The 12,892-nt window shown below is 40.4% G+C and overlaps 1 protein-coding gene across 1 annotated transcript in view; it reads left to right on the top strand.

Annotated features, from left to right (window-relative positions):
- The window catches only part of hnf4g (hepatocyte nuclear factor 4, gamma), an 8,234-nt gene extending 317 nt beyond the window's left edge, over positions 1–7,917 (top strand). Inside the window, exons 2-11 of the mRNA XM_029458247.1 lie at positions 1,938–2,097; positions 2,400–2,494; positions 3,178–3,284; positions 3,408–3,557; positions 3,964–4,051; positions 4,789–4,941; positions 5,720–5,769; positions 5,969–6,155; positions 7,226–7,345; positions 7,796–7,917. Of these exons, the coding sequence (XP_029314107.1) occupies positions 1,938–2,097; positions 2,400–2,494; positions 3,178–3,284; positions 3,408–3,557; positions 3,964–4,051; positions 4,789–4,941; positions 5,720–5,769; positions 5,969–6,155; positions 7,226–7,345; positions 7,796–7,917 (1,232 nt within the window). The remainder of the gene's footprint in view (positions 1–1,937; positions 2,098–2,399; positions 2,495–3,177; positions 3,285–3,407; positions 3,558–3,963; positions 4,052–4,788; positions 4,942–5,719; positions 5,770–5,968; positions 6,156–7,225; positions 7,346–7,795) is intronic.
- Positions 7,918–12,892: the final 4,975 nt, after the last annotated feature.

Below are 12,892 nucleotides of genomic sequence, written 5' to 3' on the forward strand. Positions count from 1 at the left end.
CAGTCAGATAGCCTACTACATCACATCCTCACTCATTTCCCATGATAAAGTGCAAAATGGCTTGATATGGACAGAGGAATGAAAGGAGCTGTGTATTGTGTATCTTATAAATCTGTAGCCTCTTGTTTAACATGATGTATCTGTTGATGAGGGTTTGAGATGAGTGAAGTGATGTGTTAGTATGTAAGAGTCGAGTTTTACTGATGAAGTAAAGTGAGACCAGCTAAAGGCAAATGAGTTGCTATTAGTAGAAAAGGAAATCAGTAAGAGTTAGCTTCAGTAGATGAAGCGATGGGTAAACTCATGACATGATGTTGGCCAATAGTGCGTGTACCTAGTTGTCTTTTAATACTGATTGTGGGGAATTGCCTATTGCTTGTATATGGTTATGTAAGTGGAAATCTTCCTATGTAGAAAAGAAAAAGGCTAGGTAGAGATGTTGAGGCAGGTTTGTGTCATAAAGATTTTTTTATTGAAGAGTTTGCACTCATCTCAGTGAAGCACTGATGTCACCTCAACATGTGAACAGAAAGTTAGTCAAACATTGACTCCTCTCGCCTTGGCTCTGCCTGGTGTGGCACTGAGAGAGTTGTGTGTGGGGGGATGTGAACGTGTCTGTGTTAATGCATCTTGAGATTTTACCTGCACATGCTATGATTGCTTTGTGTTCTGTTTGGTGGGCTTTGATTGAACGGTAAATGTGCAGACAATGATGATGATTATGATTTTGATTATGGTGAAGATGCTGCTGCTGATAATAATAACAACGATCATGACAATGCTGATGATGAGGAGATGAAAGTAAAAATATAAACTGCCAACTGTAATGTTTAAATTGCCTTTGCGATTGAACCATTTACTGTTTTTCCTGATTTATGTTTAGAATGATGTAGCCTACAAATCAAACAGAACACAAATGCCTCTGCAGTTATAAAGACCCCAACAAACCTCTGCAGTTACACAATGCGATATACACGGGATACATTTACTACAGTAGTGAGATGATATCATTCTGCACATGGTGGCTTCAAACAATCAACTGTGGTCCCATCATTACACCAAACTGAACTATTCCTGGATGTGTACTGCACAACTTTGTTTCTGTTTGTTAGTGTATTTGTGTCTGTGCCAAACACTGTATAAAAGAAGTGAACGTTCAGTTACCGTGACGACATCCATTGGTTTCTGGACTACCATTTTGAAGCCTTGTTTTTGGCATTTTGGCCGTCGCCATCCAGGTAGCCTATGATTAGCATTAGCACCTTAGCAAATGCTAAGTTAACAGCTAACGCTAGTGCTAGCTAGCTTGGTTAGCCAGGTGCTAATTTTGACTACTGAAAAACATGCTTAAAACAAAATGTACTAACAGAGTGTTTTTAGCACAACCAAACGTTGAACAACACATTTTTCTATCCTGATTGACAGGTCACTGTGGTAGTGACTTGTCAATATCAAAGTAGCTATGCTATAAAGCTAACCCTGCTTTTATCGTCTATTTATTTTTTTTTTTTTGTTATATTTTTGGGCTTTTCATGCCTTTATGATAGTGAAGTGCAGATTGTGAAAGGGGGAGAGAGAGAAGGGGAACGACATACAGCAAATGGCCACAGGTCGGACTCTAACCAGTGGCCGCTTTGGCAAGGACTCAGCCTTTGTATATGGGACGCCATAATTTACAAAATAAACTTTACTGAGGTAGTAAATTATATGAACAGTTGGGTCATTTTCTCATAGACTTCTATACAATTTGACTTCTTTTTACGATCTGTGGAGTCGCTCCCTGACGGCCATTAGGGAGAATACAGGTTTAAGGTACGATCTGCATTGGCTTCACTTTTGAAAGCTGGAGGTTGGGTTTATGCCAATGTCTGTAATACGGATGTATGAGCATGTGTCTGTGTATTTACCTGTATGAGGTTTTTTTTTGTGTGTTTCAGACAGCATGCCGACAGAGCCGAACCTGCCAGACGGGGTCAGCAGTAACTGTGCCATCTGTGGAGACAAAGCCACAGGGAAACACTACGGAGCCTCCAGCTGTGATGGTTGTAAAGGCTTCTTCAGACGCTCCATACGCAAGAGCCATGTCTACACCTGCAGGTACAGAGAGCAAAAACATACTGTGTGAGCACACGTAACAAACACAACACATTAAAAATAGTGCCATATGTGGAAAGTATAACAGTATGAAAATGCATATATGTGCAGATAAACATGGTCATGTACATGTGCAGATAAACGTGGTCATGTACATGTGCACCCTGCAGATCTAAATACAACTCTTAACTAAGCTTTCAACCCGGTCATCATGACATGACTTTGCACATTAAATTACAGTACACTGTGTCATCATGTGTTGCTCTGTAAAGCTACTTAGATCACTGTATGCTCGTCGTGTGCAGGTTCAGCAGACAGTGCATTGTGGATAAAGACAAGAGGAACCAGTGTCGTTTCTGCAGACTCAACAAATGCTTCAGGGCTGGCATGAAGAAAGAAGGTAGGGAAACCTCTCCGGACAAGAGAGAAAGTAAAAGCCATGTTGTTTTTGTTCTCCCATCTAGAAACTCCACCAACAGTTTAAATGTAGATTGAAAGTCGAAATTAGTTGAATACCTTGTTAGTTTTTGTACAAGCACTACCTGCTTTTGATAAAGTATAGACTTAAAGCAAGTGGCCCTTAAGGAGAGGCTGTCTTCAGAGAATCTGAAAGCTGCTTCAAGATGGTTGAAATTGGCTCAGCAATAAAATAGGTGATTACTTTGTGTGTGTGTGTGTGTGTGCGTGCATTTACGAGGGGTATAACCTTGGCATGGACTTATATGACACCTAATCATGTGCTATTCAAACATGTTGTTCTGGATTGCAACTGGTTAATTTTTTACTTTGGTTGCTGATGCCAGCCTGTATGACCATTTTTCTAAATATTAACCGCCCTAGCGGCTGCGGGCATTGTTTGCATTTTAAGACTCCCCTTCCAACTCTTAACTCTGCTAAACACCGACTAAAGTTGCAAACACTAAACCCGGATAGAGACTTCAATATAAGCGAGCTCACTGGCTTGAAAGTTGGTTGATTTTTACAATAAGGAAAAATATAGGAAGTGCTGTGTCTTCCCTGTTCCTTTGTATTGCTCTTTCTGCTTCACACACACACAGTAACATTCTGTCTCTTACATTTCAGCTGTACAAAATGAGAGAGATCGGATCAGCTCCAGAAGAAGTATCCCTGACTCCCAAGACTTGCCACCCATTACTATCTTGGCTCAAGCTGAATCACTGGCCCACCAGGTGACAATCCCTTTTTCATAATTCTTTTTTTTATTACACAGCACATCTTGCACACATGATTGATTTACTTTCACGAGAAAATCAGCAGATTGTGACGCAGGAAACATCATTTTCTCCCTCCAGATCATTGCTCCAGTTGGAATAACAGACATATCGGAGCAGAAGTCAGCCACCATCGGAGACGTATGTGACTCTATGAGACAGCAGCTACTGGTGTTGGTGGAATGGGCCAAGTACATTCCTGCATTTGGAGAACTGCCACTGGATGACCAGGTAAGAGGGCTTTGACGCATGATTGGTCAACTTTGATGGTGTTGCAGGAATAAGTCATCCTTGTGCACATTTTAATCCCATGTCCTAAATTTAAAGTAATACTTCTCAGACTTTAATAATTTGATTTAACAACATTTTGAAGCGCTGTCTTTCTCTATATCGGTCATGTTTAGCTTGTGTGAGTGTGCCTGCTGCTCACTTTCACTGGATATGAAAGAAATAATTTATTTAATCAATCAAATGCACTGTGAGATGAAAGACTATTAACAGCAACAACTAATACAGTAATGTGCTGCACAGCAAGCATGGCCCCTCTCTGATGTATATATGATGTATACAAGGGCATTGTTTGTGTTCTTTGTTTAACTGTGTGTGTGTGTGTGTGTTTGTGTGTGTTTGTTTCCAGGTGAGTTTGCTCAGGGCTCATGCAGGTGAACACCTTTTGCTCGGGGTCGCTAAAAGGTCAATGCCATTTAAGGACTTCCTGTTTTTAGGTACGAACTCTCGGGCAGAATGGCATCTTATGTATACGTGGTGCGATCAGGTGGAAGTGTGAAGACTGATCAAATGAGGAACACTTCACAATACGGCATACACAAATATGCGTGGTTACTAAGGAACGAGCGAAGAGTTAATCAGGAACGACCTGATAATTAATGAATGGTTGAGTTGAAGAACTATCATGAAGACGCATTGAACTAATCATTACCTAATGATTCATTAATGTAGTATGTCTTTTATCTTCTATATAGCCTGTATTATTCAGGACTTACTCATTCACGATTAATTGATTACCAGCTCTTTCTTCACTCCTGTATTAGTAACATTTAAGAGTACTGTATTGTAAAGTGTTTGCGATCAAATGTTGTGTTAGCTGAGAATGATTAACAAAAGGTTATTTCTTTGTGACTTCAAACGTGTCTCTTGTAAACGGCATTACTCATTACCTAGGCATGTCCCAACATCTTACTGTAGGCAGATCTGTCAACTACATATACTCAAACACTCACACACACACACACACATTTATGTTTTAGGGACCTTTACCATAACCTTGACTGAAACACTTAAATATGCTCGACACAAGATCAGATTCAACTTTTCTTTCTATCAAGGCTAAACTTATTCCCTTCACACTTCCACACAAGCACTACAGCCCAAACACAACCACAAACCTTACCCTCTCAACTCCCCCAACACTGGTACTAACCGATACTCACTGTGTCTGCAGGTAACGGCTGTGTAATCCACAGGAACACTCCTGAACAAGAGATGTATAAGGTAGCCAACAGAGTACTGGATGAGCTGGTTCAGCCCTTTCAGGATATTCAAATAGACGACAACGAGTACGCAGCGCTCAAGGCTATTGTCTTCTTTGATCCAGGTAATGAAAAGTAATGTTTAGTACTTTTAGCCATCAGGGGGTTTGTGAGGTACAGTTTACTCTTCTTGCTTCTCTATTCAGGAACTATTGTCTGTATGTGTCATTGAAATTGGTTTTGAAAAGCTGGGTAATGAAATTTTAGAGAAAGAGCAACACTGCTTTAGGTTTCTATTTAGATTGGAGTAAGATTTTGGGAATTGTTATTGGTAATAACCTTGGCACAGGGGTTGGTATTGTGTGGCTCACACATTTATCAGATTTCTCATTATTTTAAAAGGATAAATATTAAAAGCTAAATACATTGTCCTGTCCTTGTGTGCAAGTAGATAATGTAATAATATTACAAGATAAAATAGAGCATTAAAGCCAGAAAGAAAACAAATTAATATTTGTAATGCTACCTTGTCCAAATACCCATTGGCATTTCCAGATCTATCTTTTCCCAACCAATCCCACCCATCTGGTTACATTTCCACTCAAAGTTAGATCCCAATCCCTCCATCCTTTTTTTATTTTTTATTTCTTGTGTGACCACACTCCCCTGCCCCCACCTTGTGTTACCTGTCCCCCGTTTCTCTCCCCTTCACTAAATCTCCTCATTTTACCTTCGTGCCCCAGTTTGACCATAATCATTCCATCAATTCCACTCATATCCTCAATTCCATCCTTGATCTTTCAGTTTTTTTTCTAACCCTCCTGTCCTTCAATCCCTTCCTTCACCACCACCCCTCCCCCTAAATCCATCCCCCACTTCCATACTTTGCCTCCCAATCTGCAGATGCAAAGTCTTTGCGGGATCCATCAAAGATCAAAGCCATACGTTTGCAGGTAGGTTGACAATTTGACTCTTGTAGCTTATTGCAGAGCTCCAGTTCTTTTCTACTACGCTCTATTATAATTTCCATTAAACAGTGTTAGCCGCCTTACTATTACTGAATTATACTTTACATTTTATTTAGCATTTTTACACATTTGAACAAGGGCAGTTTGCTTACACTGACGGAGACTTGGCCTTGTGTTTGTGCAGGTCCAGATGAGTCTGGAAGACTACATCAATGACCGTCAGTATGACTCCAGGGGTCGTTTTGGAGAGTTGTTACTCCTGCTGCCCACCCTGCAGAGCATCACCTGGCAGATGATCGAACAGCTCCAGTTCATTAAGCTCTGTGGTCTGGCCAAGATAGACAACCTGCTGCATGAGATGCTGCTGGGAGGTGAGACTGGGCCCGTATCTGTGCTTGTAAACCTGCAGAAAGAAAAATAGAGTGACCTTCAGCAAGAACACCACATTCTCCAGTGGAGCTATCTAGTGATAAATGTGTGGAACTGGACAAACATGAAGCAAAGTACATACTCAGCAAAGTTTTTCTGGATATATATACAATGGGTAAAAAGTAAGTTAGTGATTTCGCAGAGAGATGGTATAACTTTATATAATCCACAAACAGTATATATCAGGCAAAGCCAAAATAGACAAGTTGCTACATAAGATACCACTGGGTGACATCTGCAAACACATTGCAATGTGTGTGAATAAGGGAGTCTGTAGTTAAAGGTAGAATGCATCAAACATATTCTAAGCAGGGCTGTGACAGACAACTCAAGAACAAGGTAAGGTGGGAAATAAAGCAGTAAGTCATCTCCAAAAATGTCTTCCATTTTTCTCCATACATGCTAAAAACAACTCCAGAATATGACAACTTGAGTAAGAACACATAGCTCAACACAGAGAGAACTGTGTGTTTTATTTTATCAGCATCCTGTAGAAATGCGGAACTAACACAACAAAAACAAATGGCTATTGAAATATTGTTGGGATGATATTATATTTAGTAATGTGAATATTGATGCTGACATACATACTCAACACTTTGAAACAAAAAAACAAGCTAACCAAGCCAAAACAATAGGAAAATGAAACTAAACACACATCCTTCTACACTTTATAAAATACATTTAATATATATTTCTTAGCTTTTTAAACGACATTATGGAGGCCTGACTCAATTACTATAGAAAACATGCACACATGCCAACATGCTTTTGAAGAAATAAACCCTGCACTCACTCAATTAACTGCAGAACAGAGATTTCTTCTTGCACTGTTGCAAAGTGAACGGTTCTTTTTGGTCTGATGAGGACTTGTTAGGTGACATAGAAGAGAAGGAGTGTTTCATTTAGTGTGTGAGCCCTTAAATGTCAACTGATTAAATAACATGTTTGTAGATGAGATGCAAAACATCTGCAGTAACTGTATAACTAAAACTTGGCGCTATGTGTTCAGGCCTTACGTCAGAGCCCACACACCTGCACCACCCAGCACACACCCAGCTGGCCCAGGACCCTCTGACTGGACACACGCTGGTCATCAGCACCATGCCCGTCGCTCACACGCCACAGATCGGTAAGAACCACATCACACAAACTGCAGCCAGGCGAACACAGACCCAAGAAATATCAAAGCGACGTTGATGTACAATTCATCTCTTTGTATGAAATGTCACAGAAGTGTGTGCCAGTTGTGTTTCCATTAACTTAGATGAATTGAATATATAGGCCTCCTTAATGTGAAGAAAAATAGTCTATAAAATTGTAACATTCAAAATAATTGATGAGTATTTGCCCTATTGTATGATTTCATTTAAAAATAAAAAATGCATTTGGCAATATTACACCCTCTAATGGCCACACAAGATTGATGGGGACTGTATCTATAAAGCAGCAGCTATAGATGTAACATTTCCCGTGGGCCACAGTCGATACATTTTACACACTTTGCATTTATAATATTATTTATTTTCCCACAAAAACATTTAAATTTGTAAATAAATAAAATGTCTCTCTCTCCCTGCAGCCTCTCCCGACACTCCCATCCCATCGCCCCCTCAGGGTCCTCCCCTAGAGAAGTACAAACACTTTCCCCAGCCTCTTTGTCCTCCAGCCAGCCCCTCGCCTTCCACGCAGACGGATGTCTGACTTGACTCTGACTCCCTGCACTCTGTCAAAGAAGCTGACATGGGCACAGTTTTCTTGTCTGCCCATTCATCATCCCGGTCATGGTATAAAGATTATGAAAGCAATCCCTGTTCAGTGTCTGTGGTTAGACTTTACCCTGCTTCTCCCCCCCCCCCCCGGTGACTCCTGGTGATGTTGCAACAATAACTAAGACGTAATTAAAGCTGCAGTGTGCTGCACTTTCAGAATTCAATATGCCACTTTCAAATTCAGAGAACTAATGAAACACCAAACTTTGGTTTAGCAACACATGCTGTGCATTTCTGTGGTCACCTAAAACCAATATTGTTTCTCAACCCAGGTTTTACAACACTTTCATGCCAGTAAGGCACATAGACATGACGGCGATTCAAATGTCAAACTAGATACTAGTCTGTTAAAAAGTTTATGCCATCTTAAACCTTTTTGATTGTTTAATTGCCATTGTTTGAAGTGCAATTTTCTGTTTTTTATTGACTAATGCCTCGCGTGATTGGGAACAGATTTCCGTGGTTATGGTTCTTTATGTGCAGTCTATCACTTAATCACTTGCATATTAAATGGCGAGTCTCGATTATGTGTTTATGTACAAAATACTATCTCATCATAAATCACAGAGGCAACAGCGATGGAACAAATGACAGCTGGCCACCAGATAGTGTGTACAGTATGTATCAGTGAGACCTACTACACATGTAAACTGCTCTAAGATCAGTTATTGTTTTTAAACGTCAGGAACATTGTCGCAGATGTTTAGGATTTAGGTTTGCTACCTAAAAACATACATGACATGGACACATATAGCATACACACATATTCAGCAGCTAAAACATAATATAAATGGGTACAAATTGCCCAAGATCAACATGACAATAATATCATTTATACATATTTTATAAACCTCATGTTAAATGCAAAAAGGAATGTAGATGAATTGTAATGTTTTACAATTACTGTATACAGTCAAATGGATGATAGGAAATATTTGGATCATAAAAGTGTCTTACTATATTCTAGAATCAACTGTGTATTTCTATTTTGGTTTGTCTTGATAATCTGTACATTTCTGAATTTATGCAGTAAATTGATTAAAATGAGGATTTCATTTGAAATGAATTGCTTTATATGTGGATTCATTGAAAATGCATAACACACAGTGGGAGACTCGCAGAACTGCGCGGCACAGTAGCACCCTCTTGCTGCTCCGAGAGGAAATGCAGCAAATGCAAATGTGATACGTTCATCGGTACACCATGTGAACAATGAGAATGCATTCATTTGCTTTTTTGTTATATAGAAAAAATTAAAGTGTGTGATGGAAAAAGAGAAATTCCTTTCCAATAACACATGCACCGGCTGCTCCGTCACAGCAAACCATTCCAATGGATATTGCTAAGAAATGAATGAAAATTGCCATTGTTTCACATTTGATTCTGAAAGGAAAAACATTATGGACACACAGATGATGATACATTGACAGGATGTATTTCAATATGGTTTCTCCATATGCAAGAATACTGAGTGTGGTGCGTCCATTACTTCCGTCATGGAAGTCATCATGCTCCCTTACAGTTCCATCGGTTAGGGGTATGGAGTGTGTATGCAGGGCTTTATGGGAAAGCTATTGAGACTGCACTGCCAGATGCTGCTGCTCATCTAAAATCAAACTAGTTTCCCCCACCGTCCATCTGAGAAAACACACTTTGAGACCATCCCTAAAGCCAAACTAGATTGTAAAACAACAATTGAAGCTGAAACTGAGCTGCACTGGGGCCAACTGTACTTTTAAATCTGTTATTTTGTTTATGTCCATCCATGCACAATCATTTTCTGAAGGTTTGTGTGTGTGTGTGTGAGCGTTTATGCGCAGTGGATGAGACCAGGGGATAAAGCTGAGAGCTCTTATTCTCTGTATATTGTTGTGTGACTCAGAGACAACACTCAGGTTATTTATGGTAGAGGAGATGATGCTGTCTAGAATCAACATGGCCAAATCCTCCTATCAACTTCATAATGGACAAGCTACCTGGCTTGGGTCAAAACAATACCACCCACAATGGGAGGATGTGTGTATGTATACTGTATGTGTGTGTATGTTCCTACCTGCAATTTATTTATAATCTGTGTGTGTGTGTACACTCCTGAATGTATGTTTTTGGCAGAGTGTGCATGTGTGTGTGTGTGTGTGTGTGTGTGTGTGTGTGTGTGTGTGTGTGTGTGTGTGTGTGTGTGGAGCTTTAATCAAAGGCCCATAGTGAGGAGATGTGGGCGCCCTGTCTCTTTCTTTTTCCTCAGATAAAACTGTGTGTTAGCATGCCAGTCACATATCTCATCTGAGACGCACCGCTCTCCTCCCCGCACCTCCTCGCCGCTGCCCACACTGACAGCACGCTATTACACACCGGTATGACACTCGCTCCACCTGAGGAGGGCGACGAGGGGGAGAAGTAGAGGGACGAAGAGATAGAGGGATGGACGAGCAACATTGTTTTTGTAAAAGTTTGCCTGTAAAAAAAAAAAGAATTCAAATTTCTCCCCAGGCTAGTTGATGATTATGTGTGTTCTCCTCATACATTCGCATTTTGAAATGTATACAAACATATTTAAAATTAATATAAATACTAAAAATATTAAGAGGCTCTTACTTTTTATGAAACACTTCTAAACAAAAATATACTCTCAACTCACATACAAAATTAAAATACATAGATGATGAATGTATTATCTTCCTAAAGCAAGTGTACTAATAATATTCAGTTAATAGAGTAGTGGCTAACTACATTTCTGCGTAATGTTATTTATAGCGATTGTTTCAAATGTGCAAAGATTTGATCTGTTTTAAAGAAAGTTATTTCCCGTCTTTGGTCATCTGACCATCAAATGATCCACACACTCGTCACTCCATCCTTTCCTCTCCTCACCACTAGATGGCAGTACAAGGCTGTGGTTTCACAACAGAGAAATTGCCCTTTAATGGCTGTTACTGATGTATTTTGCCCTTCCTCTGTCATTCCATGTCAAAATAATAATAAATGGGGAAAAATAAATGCAATTAAAAAAATCTCTTATCATATTTGAATGCCATGAGCATCGCTTTCTTACTTGGTTGCATCATTTAAAGTGGCACAGTGTACATAACAATCATTTTATTTCATCAGAGAGAATCTAAAACAAAAACATTGTAAATATATAATATGGATATTTGGACTTGCAGTTTAACACAAGGATGTTCCATCAAGATTATCTAAACAACAAAACGTGCGTTTCAATATTCTGTAATTTAGATTGACATACACAGTTTCCAAACAGTTTAGAATAGATTTTGTCTCAAAATTGGCACAGTCTGAAATGAATGGCATGTGTCAGCAATCCCAGATTAGAGCCGGAGATTGCAGGCTATCATTCCTCACCAGTGCATTTACCCATAATTCCCCCCTGTCTCCAACATATCCGATGATACCTCCAATAGGAGACAAGGTGAGCTGTACGAATCTCTGACTCCAACTCTGCAATGAATTTAAAACCTCTCCTGAGTGATTTTCTGTGTCTCTGTCCTGCGACTGTGTGTGTGTGTGTGTGTGTGTGTGTGTGTGTGTGTGTGTGTGTGTGTGTGTGTGTGTGTGTGTGTGTGTGTGTGTGTGCGTGTGTGTATGTGTGTGTGTGTGTGTGTGATGCATGCATGTGTGGTTTCTGATTATACCACAGTATGGGTGAAGGGAAGGAAAATACAGTGACAGCTTCATTTCCAAAGCTGAGTTCACATAAATGAGGGATTAAAGCAAGCAAGAGGGTTAAGGCTCCTCTCGGCCTTCAATGACAGTTTCCCCTCCTTAAAATCACTCTCTTCCTCTCTCCGTTTGTCTCTTCCTCTCTCCGTTTGTCTCTTCCTCTCTCTGTTTGTCTCTTCCTGTCTCTGTCTGTCCCCATCTTATATTTGTCTCTCACTTTGTCCTCCTCTTTCATCCTCTCATTCCCTGCTCAGGTTATCAGTTTTGTGTTGACACTGCTCATTGTGCCTGCAGAGATAATATATGCACAGATACAAATTTAAAGGAAGCATCCTGTACTGTCCACTACACACAGTGATTTACACAATTGCAGGGAACTGGGGTGCGCTCTACATCATGATGATGGGAACCAGGTTAAGGCAATGAAACTAGGGGTTAGGCCCAGGCAAGGGTGTGTGTGTGGTGTGTGGGGGGGGGGGGGAGAGGGGGGGTACATTAGGGAAATGAAAAGGGGTGGATCACTGATGGCTTCTGAGATGCAGACTTGTTAGAATAAAGGAATATAAAAAAGACAGGAGACAGAGGAGACGACAGGGTGGATGATAAGATGAGTAGTGCCGTAATAAAAAAAAAAACGGTACGGTAAGAAGTGTACCCCGAGATTACATGGGGAATGAGATTGGAGAAAGAGAGAGAGGGGGGGGGGGGGGTAAAGGAGGCATACTGTAAAGGGGGAAATGGGTGAGCAGGTATGAGAGGGAGTGAAAGAATAGAGAAAGATGATGTCAGCTGGAACAAACATGGTGTGAAAGGAAAAAATGGAGGAGAAGAAGAAAAGGAGAGAAGAGAAGAGGTATTACAACTCAGGACGAAGCAGCCCCACTCTGAATGATAAGTGTCTCACGCGCTGCGGGTTATGGGAAGTTCACACAAACAAATGACTCCCATTTGCCGGAGGCGAGGGACACAATTGAGAAAGAAGGGGTAAGAGAGAAAAGGAGAAGAAGAGGAGAGACGGGAGAAGAAGGAGGGAGAGGACTAAATACTAGAGCCATGACTTCAGATAACTCCATCTGCATCAAGGAGATGCTTACCTTTTTACCCCCTCTAATGTTTTCTCAGGTTTGCAGCGTGAACGTAAGCACATTCAATCCAAAGGATATTAGGAACCCTGTAGTGAAGCGCAGTAAAAGTCAGTGTTTGGTTCCTTAAATTATAGGGCGCCTATG

Source organism: Cottoperca gobio, chromosome 20 (assembly GCF_900634415.1).
Source record: "Cottoperca gobio chromosome 20, fCotGob3.1, whole genome shotgun sequence".
NCBI classification, from domain to species: domain Eukaryota; kingdom Metazoa; phylum Chordata; class Actinopteri; order Perciformes; family Bovichtidae; genus Cottoperca; species Cottoperca gobio.